The sequence below is a fragment of the Lepisma saccharinum genome, chromosome 9, assembly GCF_977018435.1.
Source record: "Lepisma saccharinum chromosome 9, izLepSacc3.1, whole genome shotgun sequence".
NCBI classification, from domain to species: Eukaryota; Metazoa; Arthropoda; class Insecta; order Zygentoma; family Lepismatidae; genus Lepisma; species Lepisma saccharinum.
In genome coordinates this window covers 18,304,237-18,326,940 of record NC_139237.1, presented here as the reverse complement: position 1 = coordinate 18,326,940, position 22,704 = coordinate 18,304,237, and the positions used below count along the sequence as shown (strand labels likewise).

The 22,704-nt window shown below is 34.5% G+C and overlaps 1 protein-coding gene across 1 annotated transcript in view; it reads right to left on the bottom strand.

Annotated features, from left to right (window-relative positions):
• Positions 1–15,875, bottom strand: part of LOC145992595 (pickpocket protein 19-like) — a 1,169,780-nt gene extending 1,153,905 nt beyond the window's left edge. The window contains exon 1 of the mRNA XM_083128951.1: positions 15,699–15,875. Within this exon, the coding sequence (XP_082985077.1) occupies positions 15,699–15,856 (158 nt within the window). The 5' untranslated portion in view covers positions 15,857–15,875. The remainder of the gene's footprint in view (positions 1–15,698) is intronic.
• Between the last annotated feature and the right edge of the window lie 6,829 nt (positions 15,876–22,704).

Sequence of the window (22,704 nt, the reverse complement as noted above, 5' to 3'; positions counted from 1 at the left end):
AGATTATATTTTATTTAAAGCCTCTCTGATGCTTCATGTTGACAAGCGCATTCACTTGTTTATCTCAGTTGTCTCAACCTCTGTGGTATGTAAATAATGCACAGTGTTGTGATTTGAAAACTTCCTGATGTATTCAGAATATAGGAAGTTCCGTAAGACTATGGAGTCAACTGTTTGCAATAGAGGCAGTAAAAATCACGATTCAGCATGGAGGAAGGTCTCCTTGGCCTGGGTGATATAGAGGTGAGGTAGACTGAGAAGGGACGGACTTTTGATTGGGATTGAAGAGAGAGAAGAGCTTAGAAAAGGAGTTGAGGGAAAGTGAGCGAGGCACTGGTCAACCTGCAACGAAACCTACAGAGAACTTAGTTTATTTTATTCTTCGAAATTATCATCATTCGTCAGATAGACAGGTAATTATCCTAATCCAGCCATGATTCATGTTTAAAGCTTCATAAAACCCAATGAGTGACCTTTCTCTTTTCTAATTGTTAACCTGTTTAGTTTTAGTTGTGCCTTTCGCACTGCCAAGTGTTGTCATGTTAATGACAAGTGCTCTCATTATCGAGGATGATGGATGAATAATGTTACATCACCCATTGATTAATTGTGGAAGTAACTTGTTCTGATCCCCGTCATTCTGTAGAATGACACGATTTGAACGTAACCAATCTACAACAATGTCACAGACGTATATTTTCTTGCCGTTGCAATAACAGGAGACGAGATTCAAATAGTAAAAGAATTGGCGGACATGGCGATGGTCGGTCTCGACTTGCGAGAAAGAGTGCGGCGAGATGGTGTCACAGACAAGGCAAGGATAGGTGGCATGGAATCAGAGGAGATAGAATGCCGCAGTTTTTCAGAACATGAGACTCATATTCTTCTGCATGTATAGCCTCCGCGATGACTCAGTGGTGGCATTGTCAGTAGTAGAATGGCAAGACTATATTTAAATGGCTCAGCAAAAATGCGACGCATCCGGTGTTATGTTACATCCGCTTACCTTTACGACATCTGTTGATAAGTGGATGGATTGGTGACTAAGCAGAAATTCGATGTGTCTTGACCTTGAAGAAATCCGGAGGTGAGCCCTTTGACGATGTGTGAAGGGGAAAGAGGTAATTGACGATTGATGTTGTCTTTTGGTGTAAGTAGAGGTTGACCGACTTAAAGTCAATCACTATTTAATATTCGCAATTTATTTGCAAGTACTTATAACTAATTTGCACGGGTTTTAATTAATTTGCGCGTACTTAGAATACATTAGCAAGTACTTAGAATACTTTACATTTATGTATTTGCATGTTTATAACTTTTTATGAATATATAATTATTTATTTTATGAAAAATATGTATATAGAAGGTAATTAGAGGTACTAAACGGTATGCATATGTTTTTATATTCATTACTGCAAAGTATGTAAAGTATCAATCGATAATATTAATGTTTATAGTATTGAAAATAAGTTTTCTATGGTTTATGAACCGCTATGAATGGTGTTAATGGTACGAAAGAAGACGGTCCCGGTATTCGAACCCGCGATATGTAATATTATTAATTAGTACTATGTAATAATGTATGTTATTATGTTATGAAAGACGATGGTACGAGATGCTAGACAGAATACTGTCTCCAAATCTGAACTCCGCTCTGATGCCAGACAGAGAGAATGAATTAATATTCCGAGCAGGTAGAGGAGAAAGGAATTTGGGGGAGTGTGCGTTCAAGGTCAAAAGACGTCACAACGTCAGAACAAAGAAGGAACCCGATTCACCAATCAGAGAACGCGTCGGTAGATTTTCAGAACCGGTTTTTCCAAGGTTAACCAGTACGCAATAACAGGAGAAACCTATGCAATACTGTAGGGCAGGGGAGGGATTGATCCAGACAACAAAGGATGTCTGGAAATGCGCAGCAAGGGTCAAATCTCTGAAGCTATGCGTCGCTTGTAGAACTGGTTTCCGCCGCCAATTAATATTCCGCTCAGGGTTGCCCCAAGGCACAGGACGCTTTAGCGCAGGTTTTTTTTTATCTGTACTATGAAGAAGGGAGAGCTATCAGGGACTGGGCCTACAGTTTTCACCATTTGCTTTTATCACAGGGTAACGAACCTAGGACTCTTTGATTATTGATTTAGGTAGTAAATGTATGTTACTGTGTGCTATTTAACTTAATTTTGAGTTTATTTTTTACCAAACTTTGACTTTATGTCAAACATTTTCACAGCTTATCCTTATTTCTTCTCAAATAACACTATTTGTACTATTCAGGCAACATTTTTTATTAAATTTTCGACTCACAAAGACATTTTTTCAACTTTTAACTTATTATTTTACAATTTTATACCTATTTTTAACCTAAATAACACTATTTATACTATTAAGGAAAGATTTTTAGTTATATTTTCGACACACAAAGTGTGTGTTCTCAACTTTTATCTGTTTATTTCACAAGTTTAGGCTTATTTTTACCAAAATAACACAATTCAATCTGTTCAGGAAAGACTTTTAGTTACATTTTCGACACACTAAGTGTGTGTTCTCAACTTCTATCTGTTTATTACGCTTATTATTACTCAAATAACACAATTTTAGCTTCTGGCAACATTTTTTATTACATTTTGGACTCACTAAAAAACATTTTCTAAACTTTTAACTTATTATTTTACAACTTTATGTTAATTTTTTACCAAAATAACACTATTTATACTATTCAGGCAACATTTTTTATTAAATTTTGGACTCACAAAAATATTTTTACAACTTTTAACTTATTATTTTACAATTTTATACCTATTTTTAACCTAAATAACACTATTTGTACTATTCAGGCAACATTTTTTATTAAATTTTGGACTCACAAAGACATTTTTTCAACTTTCAACTTATTATTTTACAATTTTATACCTATTTTTAACCTAAATAACACTATTTATACTATTAAGGAAAGATTTTTAGTTATATTTTCGACACACAAAGTGTGTGTTCTCAACTTTTATCTGTTTATTTCACAAGTTTAGGCTTATTTTTACCAAAATAACACAATTCAATCTGTTCAGGAAAGACTTTTAGTTACATTTTCGACACACTAAGTGTGTGTTCTCAACTTCTATCTGTTTATTACGCTTATTATTACTCAAATAACACAATTCAATCTGTTCAGGAAAGACTTTTAGTTACATTTTCGACTCACAAAAAGACATTTTCTAAACTTTTAACTTATTATTTTACAACTTTATGTTAATTTTTTACCAAAATAACACTATTCATACTATTCAGGCAAAATTTTTTATTAAATTTTGGACTCACAAAGTGTGTGTTCTCAACTTTTATCTGTTTATTTCACAAGTTTATTCTAATATTTACTCAAATAACACGATTTGAACGTGTTTTTTATTACATTTTGGACACACACACACACTTACACAGACACACACACAAACATACACGTACACACACACACACACACACTTACACACACACACACACACACTTACACACACACACACACATACACACACAGAGAGAGAGAGAGAGAGAGAGAAAGAGAGAGAGAGAAGAGACAGAGAGAGATTTTTTTCCAAGTTTACAGGATTATTCTCCACGATTACTCAAATAACACAATTCAATTTTTTTCAATTTTATGCTTATTTTACCAAAGTAAGACCTCTTAGTCCATTCGAGAAAGAGTTTTCAATTATATTTTGGATGCAAAAGTATGTTTTGGCAAGTTCTACCCTTATATTTTACAAGTTTAGGCTTATTATTACTCAAATAACAACGAAAGTTTGTTTATTTTAGAGTTTGCTGAGTATTTTGTTACTGTTGTACTAGGTAAAAGTTTTCTAAATATATCAGATAGGGCTCTGTATATTTTTGTTTTTGCTATTTTGGAGATGATGCGATCAGCACACTCATCATCTGCTTTTTTTTATTTTATGTTCCCTAATATTATTTTGAGGCTTAGTGAATTCTAGAGCCTATTTATGCAGGAGAGAGGGCTTGAAAATTTTGATCTCAGATAACCCACAACTATTTGTCAGAGTATTTTAAAGGATATTTTATACTTATTATGGGCCACTAGAATATCTAAGCTTGCTTAATTTTAATGCCTGTAACGCTCTTATTGTATTTCTAACTAAAGCTTACTGGATGAAGTACACGAAATGTTTAACATTTCGACTATTTGCCTAATTTTTAGTGTAACGAAAATTATTGTGTGTCTATAGAGACTGAAATGCCTTTACCGAAGGGTCCACAACTGGACGCTTACCAACATTGTTTCTTTTTTTTTTAATATAACCATTTATCAATATATTGACAATTCACAGGACAAGACGAAGTTCACAGACGACTTACTATATGAACCATAGGTTCACTTGCTAAATGTTTTTCTATGCTAGAAGAATAATTTAGCCTTATAACCTTTTTCAAGGTATTTTTTAAGTATAACTGGATTTTTTGGGTGCATCAACATTTGGGTTATTTTCATTTGGCTTATTATACGAGGCTACAATCACTATTTGAACACTGAAATTCTCTGATTGAAACTAAAAGCTTAGGCTGTAACTAGGGACTTAGTATGTATATCGACAATTTATAGGACAACACGAACCTTACAAAGGATTGTAGGTGACGTAGGACCACACGCCAGAGCTTTGTTAATCTGCAAGAAGCTCTTACAGCTAATATTACGAGGAAATGAGGTTGATTTTTTACTGTTTCACAAGAATGCTATCTTTTATACACCCAATATTTGATTTTTCAAGTAACTACATGTACCAGAAGCACTTACTAACTAGACTTCGACTTATACTATATCAGGTGCTAAATTTATAAAGAACTATATTTCTGAGGAAGTACGCAAAAGCAGATTACACGATTAAAGTATCTGAAAAACAGATTTTTCTATGTAAGTATATTTTTATTGATTGGATTATTTAACAGATCAAACAGGAAGACTGCAAAATTCATTAAATGTAGTTCTATCGTATAGGTGGTTTCAGAGATATAAAAAGAACAAATATAAGATTTCACTTTTTTTTGCTTCTGAGGCTAATCGCGACGCTAAGGGTAAATGGCGAGGAAATGTAACGGAGGAGAAACACTCCCAAAAGTTATGGGCTGCATGTAAGTTAATACCACAGAGATATTACAGTAGGTGTAGGTTCTACCTCCAGAACTTTTCTATTATAATAATACTGGTTATGCTGTACTGTTAGCTAAAGATGCTGATATTTGAGAAACTTAAAAGCTTATTTGCAAAATTTTAGATAAATAATAATCTGTTAGACTGTAAACATATTTTATATCCATTCTGCTAAAGATCCGATGACAAAATTTAAAAATTGTAATCGCCCAGACAGGGACTCGAACCCTGGACAGATAGGTTAAAAGCCTAATGCTATACCAACTAAGCTATCTGGGCACATGGTATTTTTTTCTTGAAAAGTTAGTTATGTTAAGAAATATATTGAAACATTTGAGAACACTTTTGGTAATTGGAAATATACTACTGAAAAAAAGATTGCTTGTCTATCTTATTCCTATGTTGTTGAGTTTGTCCATAAGCAAGCCATGTTTTTACTCTATCCTATGCCTTGGAAGAATCTAGATATATTGTGTTTGCAGTTTTATGTTTCTCTAAGGTTTCAGCTATGTAGTTTTTTAAACTGTGCTGTGGATGTGACTATTGATTTCTCTTTCTGGATGCCATGTTTGTTTCTGTGTATTCCTCTTGCTGCTTGAATTTGACTTAGGTTGTTTGCTTTTTTCCTTAGATATTTTACATAAAAAAATTCAAAGTACATTGTTAAAGTCAAAGTGTGTTAAAATTCAATTTTTCCAAGTTAAAATTTTAAAAATACAATTTTCTAAAATTAAAAGTTATAATAGTATATTTTTGTTAATAGAAGTTTTTATACTAGGGCAAATTATTTTGTTGTTAATGTAAAATTTGTTAGTTAATGTAAAATTAAAGTAATTAAAAATCAATTTTTCAAAGTTAAAGTTTTAAAAATACAATTTTCTAAAATTAAAATTTATAATAGTACATTTTTGTTAGTAGAAGATTTTATACTAGAGTAAATTATTTTGTTGTTGAAGTAAAATATGTTAGTTAATGTAAAATTAAAGTAATAAAATTAAAAAAATAACAAATGCTGAACAAATAAACAAATAAAGATCTAAGAAAAAGCAAACAAGCTAAGTCAAATTCAAGCAGCAAGAGGAATACACAGAAACCAACATGGCATCCAGAAAGAGAAATCAATATTCACATCCACAGCACAGTTTAAAAAACTACATAGCTGAAACCTTAGAGAAGCATAAAACTGCAAACACAATATATCTAGATTCTTCCAAGGCATAGGATAGAGTAAAAACATGGCTTGCTTATGGACAAACTCAACAACATAGGAATAAGATAGACAAGCAATCTTTTTTTCAGTAGTATATTTCCAATTACTCAAATAAGCTACATCATACGTAGTACATAAGAAGAGCAAATTAACGTCATCAGCAGTAAACCGTCATGCAACTTCTACCTGCTGAAACAACTAAGTGAGTCTAATTTATCAGAAAAAAGCCTACATTTCAGCCTAATTTACCTCTACATTAATAATACTACCAGAATACTAAGGCTTCAAAAGTGAACACTAAGAATAATGTTCAGACAAGTATAGGGCATCTTGCAAAGGATTATTACTCCCTACATCTACAAGTCAATAACAATTATTCTAAATACTACGAACTTGGACAAAATATAGTCAAATACAAAACACAAGAAGGAAAATAATAACAAGTAAAACAGCAGACACTCAATATCTCAAAGCAATCAGGTAAAAATATTCTACAACAAACTGCCTCATAACATAAAACTGCTAAGTCCCCAAAACATATACAAATACAATCAATAAAAACTAGTTGAAAAGGGAAAACTGTCTGCAGTCTCACAGACTTGATGTAAAATAACAGCAAAACTTAGAAGCATGCACAGTCAATAGTGGTCAATTTGAATACAGTTCACATGCAAACTCTCATGAAAAGGTTCAAAACAGTCTCTCAGCTCAGTTCTCATCTATACTTGGACAACAAAATCCTGCAACAAATTCTCAGAAATCCTACCTTTCCTACCCTTGCTTGAATAGCAAAAGTGCAATCTTCATACTAAAATATTGAAAAAAGGCATATCTATGTACATAAAAGTGTGTACACATGTGTTTGTCTGTGTGTACTCTTAGATAAATTGATAAAAAAAGCAATATAGTTATAAATCAAAGACTATACCTAATAATATTAATTTCAAAATAAGCTGATAGAAAAAGATATAATAACTACAGTATAAGCTAGGAACATAAATTGAGAGTATTTGAAAATAAGATCCTTAGGAAAATATTTGGGCCTAAAACAGATGAGGAGGCAGATGAGTGGAGAAGATTACATAATTTAGAAGTACATAATTTGTATTCATGTCCAGATATTATTAGAATAATTAAATCAAGAAGACTTAGATGTGTAGATCATGTGGTACAAATGGGAGAGGAAAAAAAATATACAGGATTCTTGTTGGGAAACCTGATGGTAAAAGACCAATAGGAAGACCAAAACAAAATGTAGGGATAATGTAGAGATGGACCTAAAGGAAATTGGTAGGTATGGAAAGGAGTATATAGATCTTGCTTAGGACAGGAACAGATGAGAGGCATGTGTTGCTGCAGCCATGAACCTTCGGGTTTAAGAAGGCTAGAGAGTTAGTTAGTTATACATTAAATAAGCATAATATTTGAATTATAAGTAGTGAATATAACGAATGTACAAAGCATTGTGCGAAAACTATGTCAACTTTCCATTATAAGCAGAAAATTAAACCAGTTTGCCTTAGAAATACATTTTAAGAATAGCACAAAATAGCATGCATAATAGAAAATTAAGAAAACTTTCTGATGCATGAAAGTACTGACTAGTGCTGAATGAATCAATTACTGTAAAATATTATTCTCTGATTCAAGTGATTTAACTGTAAACATTATCTTTTGTGTGTAAAATATAATTGTTAGTTGCACTGATAAGTACAAATATTAACTTTATACGCCTTCAAACACTCTAAATAACATAACTTTGATATATAAATTAGTAAAAAGTTGTTAAAAATTAAGTTAAACAGTACAATTGTTTCCTTAAATAAATATAAAGTAGTAAAAATACTAAACAAATAATTCCTTCTTTTGCTATTTAAAGGATGTCAAACAGTGTAAACCAGTTGTTAGTGGCTAAATAACATAAAATTTGAAGGCAGCAACAATATTTTTTTAAAATACTGTTTTTTTACCTAACTTTGTGAATTAATTACTAGTACATTTTGTCAAATTATAAATAAAATATACCTATTTCTTTGGTATTAGTACTATAGTTAAGGAAAATGTTACTAAAACTTGGCTAGTACAGTAAATCTGAGAGTTTTAGCTTTATTTGTCCGTAACTGGATATAATTGTAACTTGTTAATCTCGCCAAACACAATCTTTACTTCAATTTTGGATTTTGGAAGCTAGCTGAACTTTAGCGTTTCGAATTACATATAGTGAAGGCCTCTATAGTGGAAAAATACACCCAGTCTGTAAAAATTTGGAAACGTTGTCTCCTTCTCTGTCGAACCAGACCAAAAGTGTTCTCAAATGTTTCAATATATTTCTTAACATAACTAACTTTTCAAGAAAAAAATACCTTGTGCCCAGATAGCTTAGTTGGTATAGCATTAGGCTTTTAACCTATCTGTCCAGGGTTCGAGTCCTTGTCTGGGCGATTACAATTTTTAAATTTTGTCATCGGATCTTTAGCAGAATGGATATAAAATATGTTTACAGTCTAACAGATTATTATTTATCTAAAATTTTGCAAATAAGCTTTTAAGTTTCTCAAATATCAGCATCTTTAGCTAACAGTACAGCATAACCAGTATTATTATAATAGAAAAGTTCTGGTGGTAGAACCTACACCTACTGTCATATCTCTGTGGTATTAACTTACATGCAGCCCATAACTTTTGGGAGTGTTTCTCCTCCGTTACATTTCCTCGCCATTTACCCTTAGCGTCGCGATTAGCCTCAGAAGCAAAAAAAGTGAAATCTTATATTTGTTCTTTTTATATCTCTGAAACCACCTATACGATAGAACTACATTTAATGAATTTTGCAGTCTTCCTGTTTGATCTGTTAAATAATCCTGTCAATAAAAATATACTTACATAGAAAAATCTGTTTTTCAGATACTTTAATCGTGTAATCTGCTTTTGCGTACTTCCTCAGAAATATAGTTCTTTATAAATTTAGCACCTGATATAGAATAAGTCGAAGTCTAGTTAGTAACTGCTTCTGGTACATGTAGTTACTTGAAAAATCAAATATTGGGTGTATAAAAGATAGCATTCTTGTGAAACAGTAAAAAATCAACCTCATTTCCTCGTAATATTAGCTGTAAGAGCTTCTTGCAGATTAACAAAGCTCTGGCGTGTGGTCCTACGTCACCTACAATCCTTTGTAAGGTTCGTGTTGTCCTATAAATTGTCGATATACATACTAAGTCCCTAGTTACAGCCTAAGCTTTTAGTTTCAATCAGAGAATTTCAGTGTTCAAATAGTGATTGTAGCCTCGTATAATAAGCCAAATGAAAATAACCCAAATGTTGATGCACCCAAAAAATCCAGTTATACTTAAAAAATACCTTGAAAAAGGTTATAAGGCTAAATTATTCTTCTAGCATAGAAAAAACATTTAGCAAGTGAACCTATGGTCCATATAGTAAGTCGTCTGTGAACTTCGTCTTGTCCTGTGAATTGTCAATATATTGATAAATGGTTATATTTAAAAAAAAGAAACAATGTTGGTAAGCGTCCAGTTGTGGACCCTTCGGTAAAGGCATTTCAGTCTTTATAGACACACAATAATTTTCGTTACACTAAAAATTAGGCAAATAGTCGAAATGTTAAACATTTCGTGTACTTCATCCAGTAAGCCTTAGTTAGAAATACAATAACAGCGTTACAGGCATTAAAATTAAGCAAGCTTAGATATTCTAGTGGCCCATAATAAGTATAAAATATCCTTTAAAATACTCTGACAAATAGTTGTGGGTTATCTGAGATCAAAATTTTCAAGACCTCTCTCCTGCATAAATAGGCTCTAGAATTCACTAAGCCTCAAAATAATATTAGGGTACATAAAATAAAAAAAGCAGATGAAGAGTGGTGCTGATCGCATCATCTCCAAAATAGCAAAAACAAAAATATACAGAGCCCTATCTGATATATTTAGAAAACTTTTACCTAGTACAACAGTAACAAAATACTCAGCAAACTCTAAAATAAACAAACTTTCGTTGTTATTTGAGTAATAATAAGCCTAAACTTATAAAATATAAGGGTAGAACTTGCCAAAACATACTCTTGCATCCAAAATATAATTGAAAACTCTTTCTTGAATAGACTAAGAGGTCTTACTTTGGTAAAATAAGCATAAAATTGAAACATAAAAGGTAAAACTTGACGAAACACACTTCGTGTGTACAAAATTTAATTCAAAACACATTTGAATTGTGTTTTTTGCGTAAACGTGGAGAATAATCCTGTAAACTTGGAAAAAAATCTCTCTCTGTCTCTCTCTCTCTCTCTCTCTCTGTGTGTGTGTGTATGTGTGTGTGTGTGTGTGTGTAAGTGTGTGTGTGTGTGTGTGTAAGTGTGTGTGTGTGTGTGTACGTGTATGTTTGTGTGTGTGTCTGTGTAAGTGTGTGTGTGTGTCCAAAATGTAATAAAAACACGTTCAAACGTGTTATTTGAGTAAATATTAGAATAAACTTGTGAAATAAACAGATAAAAGTTGAGAACACACACTTTGTGAGTCCAAAATTTAATAAAAAATTTTGCCTGAATAGTATAAATAGTGTTATTTTGGTAAAAAATTAACATAAAGTTGTAAAATAATAAGTTAAAAGTTTAGAAAATGTCTTTTTGTGAGTCGAAAATGTAACTAAAAGTATTTCCTGAACAGATTGAATTGTGTTATTTGAGTAACAATAAGCGTAATAAACAGATAGAAGTTGAGAACACACACTTAGTGTGTCGAAAATGTAACTAAAAGTCTTTCCTGAACAGATTGAATTGTGTTATTTTGGTAAAAATAAGCCTAAACTTGTGAAATAAACAGATAAAAGTTGAGAACACACACTTTGTGTGTCGAAAATATAACTAAAAATCTTTCCTTAATAGTATAAATAGTGTTATTTAGGTTAAAAATAGGTATAAAATTGTAAAATAATAAGTTAAAAGTTGAAAAAATATCTTTGTGTGTCCAAAATTTAATAAAAAATGTTGCCTGAATAGTACAAATAGTGTTATTTAGGTTAAAAATAGGTATAAAATTGTAAAATAATAAGTTAAAAAGTTGTAAAAATATCTTTGTGAGTCCAAAATTTAATAAAAAATGTTGCCTGAATAGTATAAATAGTGTTATTTTGGTAAAAAATTAACATAAAGTTGTAAAATAATAAGTTAAAAGTTTAGAAAATGTCTTTTAATGAGTCCAAAATGTAATAAAAAATGTTGCCTGAACAGCTGAAATTGTGTTATTTGAGTAATAATAAGCGTAATAAACAGATAGAAGTTGAGAACACACACTTAGTGTGTCGGAAATGTAACTAAAAGTCTTTCCTGAACAGATTGAATTGTGTTATTTTGGTAAAAATAAGCCTAAACTTGTGAAATAAACAGTTAAAAGTTGAGAACACACACTTTGTGTGTCGAAAATATAACTAAAAATCTTTCCTTAATAGTATAAATAGTGTTATTTAGGTTAAAAATAGGTATAAAATTGTAAAATAATAAGTTAAAAGTTGAAAAAATGTCTTTGTGAGTCGAAAATTTAATAAAAAATGTTGCCTGAATAGTACAAATAGTGTTATTTGAGAAGAAATAAGGATAAGCTGTGAAAATGTTTGACATAAAGTCAAAGTTTGGTAAAAAATAAACTCAAAATTAAGTTAAATAGCACACAGTAACATACATTTACTACCTAAATCAATAATCAAAGGGTCCTAGGTTCGTTACCCCGTGATAAAAGCAAATGGTGAAAACTGTAGGCCCAGTCCCTGATAGCTCTCCCTTCTTCATAGTACAGATAAAAAAAAACCTGCGCTAAAGCGTCCTGTGCCTTGGGGCAACCCTGAGCGGAATATTAATTGGCGGCGGAAACCAGTTCTACAAGCGACGCATAGCTTCAGAGATTTGAACCTTGCTGCGCATTTCCAGACATCCTTTGTTGTCTGGATCAATCCCTCCCCTGCCCTACAGTATTGCATAGCTTTCCCCTGTTATTGCGTACTGGTTAACCTTGGAAAAACCGGTTCTGAAAATCTACCGACGCGTTCTCTGATTGGTGAATCGGGTTCCTTCTTTGTTCTGACGTTGTGACGTCATTTGACCTTGAACGCACACTCCCCCAAATTCCTTTCTCCTCTACCTGCGCGGAATATTAATTCATTCTCTCTGTCTGGCATCAGAGCGGAGTTCAGATTTGGAGACAGTATTCTGTCTGGCATCTCGTACCATCGTCTTTCATAACATAATAACATACATTATTACATAGTACTAATTAATAATATTACATATCGCGGGTTCGAATACCGGGACCGTCTTCTTTCGTACCATTAACACCATTCATAGCGGTTCATAAACCATAGAAAACTTATTTTCAATACTATAAAATTAATATTATCGATTGATACTTTACATACTTTGCAGTAATGAATATAAAAACATATGCATACCGTTTAGTACCTCTAATTACCTTCTATATTCATATTTTTCATAAAATAAATAATTATATATTCATAAAAAGTTATAAACATGCAAATACATAAATGTAAAGTATTCTAAGTACTTGCTAATGAATTCTAAGTACGCGCAAATTAATTAAAACCCGTGCAAATTAGTTATAAGTACTTGCAAATAAATTGCGAATATTAAATAGTGATTAACTTTATGTCGGTCAACCTCTACTGGTGTATGCTAACCTAACATGTGAGTGTGTGTGTGTGTAGAAGATACGCGTCCGCATCCAACGTGAAATATGCAAGGACATGAAGAAATCTGATTTTATGATAGCGTCGAAAGTGCAGTACCCGAAAGCCTAGAAGCTAAGGTTGTTGCTCTGTAAACAAGGGTCTTGAGTGTTCGATTCCTTGTAGTATAAAGTGTAAACATTATTATGATTAACCTGTGTGACCAAAAGTGCATGTAAAACAAACAAAATGGCGGTGAGCGAATAGCTAGTTGCTCAGGTCAGGTTAGTGGTTCATGTTGCTGCTTTACAATGAAGAGGTCTCGGGTTCGATTCCCTATGCAATCATATGGGGTTAATTTTTATTGTTCCAATTGTAGGCGTAGTTCGAGTAAAGTAATGAGCAGCGGTAGCTGAGTGGTTAACACTGCTGATTGGAATTTAAAGGGTACCGTGTTCGATTCCTGTTTTTGACAAATTGTACAATCCTTCCGATCATAATGTAAACTATACATCCAACACCGATTAGCCTATCTGAGTTTAACATGGAGTTAATAGAGAGAAAATGGCGGCCAGAATATTCAGTTATGTATTTGGTAGAGGGGATAATTGTTAGTGTTTAAATTGAAGGTGTAGTTCGAGTCCCGATGAATCCATATTTGTATAAAATATATTTAAGTAAACAACGATAGCTTAGTGGTTAGTGCTGGTGATTGGCATTTAGGAAGTGCAGGATTCGATTCCTGTTTTTGACAAATTTCGCAATGCTTCCGATAGAAAATTAAACTGCAGATCTAGTAACGATTAGCCTAAACTGAACATAACAGGCAAGTGAATCATATTAGGCGGCTTCCATAATGTCCAGTGGCGTACTCTGGAGGGTGGAAATAAAGGTGAAAATGGGTTTCGAAGTGACTAAACTAAAAGAAATACTAACGAAACTGCTTTCTACTCTATTTCTTACGGACGGATCAATTTGGTTGCGTGAAAAGGTAACTGGCTAATGTTGCTGTTTTGAAATATAGAGGTCGGATGTTCGATTCCCAGGTGGAGGAAACTGCAGATTAGGCTGAGTCTCAATTTTAAGTATATGTGGTTATGAGTAGCCAATATGAACATACAATGAAGTTTAAACAAGGAACATGGCGACCAGAAAGTTCAGTGGCGTCGTCCAAGGTCGAGTGGTGGGGACATATATTTCGAAATGTCTAAAGTTCAAAATAATAAAAAATAATAATCCTAGATCCAATTCTAGTTGTCAATGCATATTAGTCTATGACCTAGCGATAGGTCAAAAACAAGAATCGAACACGGTACCCCTTAAACTCTAATCAGCAGTGTTAACCACTCAGCTACCGTTGCTCATTACTTTACTCGAACTACACCTACAATTGGAACAATAAAAATTTACCCCATATGATTGCATAGGGAATCGAACCCGATACCTTTTCACTGCAAAGCAGCAACTTGAACCACTAACCTGACCTGACCAAGTAGCTATTCGCTCACCGCCATCTTGTTTGTTTTACATGCACTTTTGCCCACACAGGTTAATCATAATAATGTTTACACTTTATACTATCAGGAGTCGAACACCCTTGTTGCAACCTTACTCGCTAGGTTTTCGAGGTACAGCACTTTTGACGCTATCTTAAAATCAGATTTATTCATGTTCTTGCATATTTCACGTTGGATGCTCACGTGTATCTTCAACACACACACTCACATGTTAGGTTAGCATACACCAATAAACAACATCAAGGGTCAATTACCCCTCCCCTTCCACATCTTTACAGGTCTCATCTCCGAATGTCTTGAAGGTTAGCAGCTGTAACATAACAACGTCTGCGTCGGATTTTTGTTGCGTCATTTAAATATATTGCGCCATTCTTCAGTCGTCGCCTTATAATCAAAGAGGTCCCGGGTTCGATACATGGTGGAGGATTATAGTGGTTTGGATCCCACTTTAAACTGTAGGTTCAGTCCCGTTTAGTCCTTATGTGCATAAAGTGGACTTAACACAACCATTCATTCATTCAATTCATTATTTTGTATATAATCCCGATACGAAATTACACATAGTTATTAGATGCCGAGAGTTGATGTTTTTAGTGTTCCATAATGAAGAAAAACTGCGGTTCCTTTAGTGAAGGTTTTCAGTTGCTACTGTTTGGCCATGGAAAACAGAAAGAGGAAATCCTGCATATTGACCAGTCAGTATAATTCGTACGGGAACAGAGAATTGGACCCTTATCCACATAATACTTAAGAATCAAATTAATATTAGATTTGTCAATTTGCCAAATTTCAACAGATTTTACGTATATCGCGTTCCCCAAATACGTAGATACAATTACAGTAGTATTTTAATAATGATATGACATGATATCTAAACCTGACTTGTAAGTAATTCTGACTTACACTTATTATTTTCTCTTCATCTTGATGTTAGTATTACTCAGATTAAGCTGTATATTAATGATATCCCTTCATTGTCCTCATTAGCACAAATAAGCAACATGTGACTAAGAAAGCAACAAGTGGATGACCATATGACTAAATTTTCTAGAGATAATACTGTAATGATTTAATCCAAGAGAAGTAGCCATGCTAATTGTTAATCCAAAGGACATTATACTTAACGTACCTCTCGCAAATATGAATCCCACTGCTGCTTACGTATCTCAACTGGTCAAAGGATGTTGTCTCAAAGAACTCTTGCAGATGCTTCTTAGCAAAATGAACACATTTAAAACTCTTTTCTTTAGTAGATTTTGTGTTTTGAGTATCTCCAGAAGCGATCATTTTGACCCTACGCAGAGACTATGCGTCTAACGTATGAAACAAGGCTACCCCATCGATTACACTTCCATATCGTTCATTCAATTTTCTGCTTGCACGCAAGGTGAACATAATGCATTCTACAGTATCACGTATTACGTTAATGTTCTTTTATCTGAATGAGTTAACCTATATATTTGATTGTTTTGTTGTATACTTGGAAGCATTTACATTATCATTTTCCTTCCTATCATTAATTGACCCAAGATCTTCCAAACTAAGGATCATTGCACCTACAAAAATTACTGTAGAATAGTGACTTGCATAAAAACTTACTTTGTAGGAAAATGTGTAATTGTATTTTATGATCATCTTCGATATTTTTATGAAAAACCTAAATAATGGAAATAAAGTATCCAGAAAAATGTGTTTCTGTTTGTGACCATGGAGTTCTTTCCTTGGGAGTGATAACAGTACATTTTGTGACATATAAATTATGTGTCTCTCTGCATGAAAGTCGTGAAAAATATAATTAGATCATAATATTAAAGAAAAATTACCGTGAAAAGGATAAAAAATTAATAATGCAATATGACGTTTACGTATCTTTCAATGCCTCTGCACATAACCCAAGTTATACTTGAATGTTTAAATAATATTTTCTAATATATTTTATATACAATGACAATGATTTAAAATTAAAGAATGAAAGTAAACAACAACACAGATTTAAACCACAAATTCAGTTTTTCAATATATCAGAAAATACTTTTCGCCAAGCACTGTATCAGAGTGGTTAGCACAATGCGCTGCGACATCAGGGGTATGTGGTTCGAATCCCTGCCTGGGTACGAGGGTTTCTTGTGAATGTTTTTTCATCAATTTTATCATATCGTCACTCACTCAAATGTTTGCGATTAAGCAAACATTGGCAGATATATATATCAATATGAAAAAAGAAACAATATTGTGAAAGGAGAAATGAGGTAATTTCTAACACGAAATATTTAAGTACATTATGCAAATCTCTTTAAAGTTATATCGTAGTTGTTGGGAATGAAATAAAGAAATTATCTTCATAAGTCGTAAAAATTGATATGGCCTCTCTGATGACACAGCGGAAGCGTCGTCTACTTGTAATAAGGGAGTCCAAGATTCGATATCCGGTGGAGGAACATTGTGGTTTGGATCCAACTTTATACTGTATGACTAGTACTGAGTAGCCTTGATGTGCACATAGTGGACTTAAAACACAAACTCAATCAATCATTCAATCGTAAAATTTGAATTTAAAAGCCAGTAACGGAGTAGAAAAGTTTAAACATGATACTAGCCGGCCTAATAGACTGAGAAGGAATGAAAATATAATGGGTATGAAAAGCAGATTGATTGTTCCTGTCATAACACACTACTCTTCTCTCCAGAGACGTTGTTGCAAATGATTTTCTGCGTTTGCAATGAGTGGAAATGTTTTTAGCATGCATCAATCACTGCCATATACTCATCAACATCTTTATAGTGGACATGAAAATGAATGTGAAAACAATAACTTAGAGCATAGTGATTCAGATTATGATACTGAAAAAGGTTGGCATGAGATGGTTTCCTAATTAATGAGAACTGTTATAATTTGCCGCTACTTCACCCTTTCAAGGAAATTACTATATTTCTTTACAATAAATTGATTCTCATAATTAAATGTCCAACTCATCATCTTTGCAGCAAGTGCAGTACTTAAATAACAAAACAATGCGGAAATTAGGAGTAACGTTATGGACTTTACCATTAGACCTGAAATAATTATATAAAAAAGAACTTTGGTCGCTCAATAATTATGAATGGAAAATATATTGAAGAAAGAATAATACGGGTATTCAATACATGGACAGTATTTTATTTTTAGTTCCACCCAGTTGCTTCTTGTGGTGTGGCTCTAGGGGTGTGCACTTTAGTGTCGTGTCCAGATATGTTATAATACCCTGTGAAATACTCGCACCCGTTTGTGAGCCCATTTTGATCCTTAATATTATGGCAACCCACGTTTGATCAACTTTCACTGAAAATGAGACTATTATAGAGTTATATTTCATGATTTTCCTTAAAACGTATTTTTTAGAAATTTCAAATATTTCGGATATTATCCAGTCAATCACGAAAAGAGGGATGTTTTTAACCAATATGTAATTCAGCATTCGATAATATGACAAAATCACAATAGGGGAAGGAAGGGTAAAGTGGCCACTCTAAGGTTTGATGAATTCTTATCATACCTTTTTAATCAGCAAAGTTATAGAAACGTAGACCAATAGTAAGTATAATAACTTTACTTCCAATTTCTATTTTATTTTTTTAATTCTTGTTGTTTAGAAATGGACACCTTACTTTTATTAAAAATGTACGAAGTGGCCACTTTGCCTGCCTAGGTTGGGTAATATGGCCAGCCCCTTCCCATTTAACCTGCATAGGTAAATGAACAAATAACATTGATTCAGAGTGTGTATTCAATCAACACAAGCTGAAGTAATACACATTAAGAATAAGTATTATGTTTTTGAAGAATTATCTTAAGTATGAAATCTTTACAAGATAAAGTAAATAGAAATTCGTAATCAATAGTCTATAAATAAAGTATTTGGCGTAGGACTATTTGCAAAATTCGCACTCACACTCATCCACTTCTTCGTCACAACAGGCAAACTCCTCATGTGCCCACTTCTTACATTTTAAAAATCTAATCCATCCCTCATTGCCTTTCAAGTCTGTCTGTTTCGTGGCCGCTTTGCCCGCAATGACGTCATTACAAAAACTGTGGTCTAACGTCTAACCTACATGACTTAGCTTTTTCAAACACACGTCATTTAATAGGTTATTTCACGCTGGTCAAACAGCACAAAATTATATGCAAATCAATTGGGTCATGAATGTTTGACGTATCATTCGGATTATTGTTCGGGAGAGTATGTGATAGAAAATTGTCCGACGTGTTTGGAGCATACTATGGAACGTCTTGGAGGCTACTTTCGTGATCGTGATAATACGCCTCGCTATTTGATTATTATCAACATACCCATCCGGAGATTGTAGGCCAAGAGGAAAAACGTAAATTTTACGTCGTTCTGCAGAGTATATGCGAGAAAAGTGAAGTGATGCGGGAGTTGGGAGATTGTATCAGGGGAAACGAATGGTGTCGTGGTTTCTCAAGGTGAGTAAGTATAATAAGGAAAAGAGAAGTATGTGTGTGTATCCTTGTTTCAAGGTGAGTAAGTATAAAATATCGTTGTGGTGAAATGTGGGTGTCCTTGTTCAAAGTGAGGTAGTTTCAAAATGTAAGTACGTGATCGATCGAGGTGAACTGGGTGTGGTACGGAATGTTAGAGTTGTTTCAAGGTGAGTAAGTATAAAATGTCGTTGTGGTGAAATGTGGGTGTCCTTGTCCAAAGTGAGGTGGTTTCAAAATGTAAGTACGTGATCGATCGAGGTGAACTGGGTGTGGTACGGAATGTTAGGGTGGGAGTAGTCGTCCTCGTCTCAAGGTGAACAGGTACAACAAGGAAGGATGTGATGGGAGAAGATTAGTGTGTATTGAATGCAGAAACGTGTGTGTTTTTCAGAGGTCGCCAGGTATTACGAGGTGCCAAGAGTAATGTTAGCGTCGGATCGTTATCGTTTCCGTGATCGTGTTTTGCGTTTGGGAGTAGTTTGTTGTTGCGTCGGTTGGGGTTGTGTGAAGTTGAGTTGAAGTCATAGCTGGGTAGAGATACTGCAGGAGGTGATTCGATTAATGGGTGAAGGTGAACCTTGTAGCAAATTGGATGTATTGGAACGTCTGAAAGTGGAAGTTGCCGGTGGAAATCAAGATGGTCCAGGTACATCATCGCGATCGAGGTTGAGATGGAGTAGACGAAGAAGGTGTAGGAGAAGAGGAAACAAATCGTCGTCTTGAGGTGCCGTACAATAAATATGTGAATTTGAAAAAGGTGGGCGTTCGTCGTATAAAAAAATACAATGCGGAATGTATAACAATGACGTTTGGTTTTAATGGACCGGATGGAACAGATGCGTTACAATGGGTGCACCAAAGTTTGGACCATGTGGTGTCACATATCGTCGGACAGTATAAAGCAACAGATAAGATTGGTATTGTGTTGCGAAATGTAACAGACGAAAGTATCAAACCTGTTGGTTTATCGTTACGTAGAATGAGTTAAATGCATCCTGATATGTTATGGGATGTGGTTGCTTGAGTTCTCCAATCAAATACTACGTTTCTATATACGGATCTGTTGGAGATGGAGGTGTCGGTAATCGATATGCCTGTAGGATATGGAAGAAAATATACAGGTAGGGGTGTGTTATCGAAGGAACGTTATGTACAGTTGAAAAGGAGTGTGGTGACGGTGAAGAGTACAAAGGCGAGTGGTTCCAAGGATGCGAAGATATGTCTTGCAAAGGCGTTGGTGATCGGTATAATGTATGCAAATAAAGAAAGCGATCCTGAATATTTTCGTCAACATAAGCAAATGTTCATTAATGGCGATCGCCGATTGACGGAATGTGCATTGGATTTATGTCGACAAGCAGACGTGAATCTGGAGGAAACAAGAGGGGGTCTTATTCAGTTGGCTGCGTTCCAGCGGTATTTTCGTAACGAATACAAAATATTTGTGTTTAACAGATTGGAACAGCCGAAAGTTGTGTTTGCACAAAATGTTCCCGATGCCAAAAAGTCAATTTACCATCTTTTGAATCAGGACACAAACCATTAGTAAATGATTGTAAATCCTGTGGGTGCATTTACAATTCCGTATTTTTGCAAAAATGATATCTATTCGCACGGAACGAAAGGCATGTTTGTAAGAGTATGTGTCCTCGGCGTCGGTCAGATCCTGTGTGTGAAAAGGAACGTACTGTGGGTTGTGCTAGATGTAACAGAAACTTTAACAGTGACATTTGTGATGCAAAACACTTGACGACACGTTACGGTAAGGAACGGTTTGTAGTCAGATCAGAAGTTGAGTTGGTTGTTTTCAACTAGTAGACGAAACGCATCCGTACACGGGAAAACACAGATGTGGATACAGATATTGTAAAACGTGTAAGGAACAAAAAGAATTGAACCACCTGTGTTACATGGAAATACATCAAGGACGGGGAGAAGTAAACGCGTTGAAACGGTACCTGTTTGTATTTTACGATTTCGAAGCTACACAATGTACGCCGTTTTTGGTCGTAAATCAACGTATATCCATGAACCGTGTTTGTGTGTCGTCCAACAGGTGTGTAGGTTTTGTATGGACGACGGTGACATGAAAAAGAATTGTAACGTGTGTGGAATAAGACAGCATTGTTTCGAGGAGAATCCAGTAAAGAAGTTTATGGATTACGTATGTATCGAACGGCCATATCTCAAAAAGATTATTTTAGTCGCCCACAATTTTGAAGCATATGATGGGATGTTTGTGTTGGGTGAGTTGTTGAAACGCGACGTGGAAAAACCGGAGGTTATAATGGATGGGACAAAGATAATATACATGAGTATAGGCAAAAAGGTGTGTTTTCTGGATTCGCTAAAACATTTGCAAATGCCGTTGTCAAATTTTTCGAAAACCTATGAACTACAAGAGACAAAAGGATTCTACCCACACTTTTTTAACACAAAAGCAAATCGGAATTACAGAGGTCCATTGCCACATCATCGTTATTTCGATCCAGACCATATGTCCTCGAAACAACGGGAGACATTTTACCAGTGGTATGAGCAAGAAGCCGATAGGTGTGTACTGTACGACAACGCATACGAGTGTCGAAGATATTGAATTCAGGATATTACCGTGTTACGTCTTTGTGTGTTGAAATTCAGAAAACATTTTCTGGACATAGCCGGAGTGGATATTCTGGTAGAATGCTTCACGAGTGCATCTGCCTGTTCCTTGACGTACACACGTAATTTTCTTCCTCCTAGTACGGTGGGAATAAATCCCAACGATGGTTACAGACAGATCGGTAACCAATCGAAAAATGCTATAAAATGGCTTATGTTTTGGAGAAAATAGAACACGTGGAATTACAGTATGCCGGGAAAGAAAGGGAGCACAAAGTTGTGAATGGTATTCCTGTGGATGGATACGACGCAGACATCAAGACCATGTATCAGTATCATGGGTGTTACTTTCACGGTTGTCCTAATTGTTTCAAGGAAGGAAACAGTCCGGTATCGAAGAAGATACAGTCCGATCCAGAGGACACGATGGGAGCACGATACGAACAAACCCAGAGTATATCGGATCTATTTTGTAATTAGGGTTATACAGTAGTCGAAATGTGGGAGCGTGAGTTTCTCCAGATATTAAAAGATCGTCTTGAACTAAGTAGCGTGATGGAAAACACCCAACATTCCAATGTCTATCGTTGAGAGTGCGGGATGCCTATATGGAGGTCCGGTGGAAGTGTTCAAAATGTACTCATCGACGTCAGGTTCCGAGGAGAAAATAAAATATTTCGACATTACATCCTTGTATCCTACGGTAAATGAATTCGCCAAGGCCCCGGTAGGTCATTCAGAGGTGTTATTCGGTGAGAATGTACCCACTACGGAGGATATGTTGGAGATGGATGGGATTGTAAAACTACGGGTACTACCACCAAAACGATTGTACATTCCTGTGTTACCGTTAAAGACCGGTGGAAAACTGTTGGTTCCTTTGTGGCGTACATGTGCACTATTGTGTGATCAGTTAGAAGGAAAAGAAGATGGGTGTCGGCATACGGATGAGGAGCGAGCTATTGTGGGAACGTGGGTGTTGGATGAAGTTCGTGTTGCTTTGGAAAAAGGGTACAAAATTCTGAACGTGTACGAGGTGTGGAAGTACAAA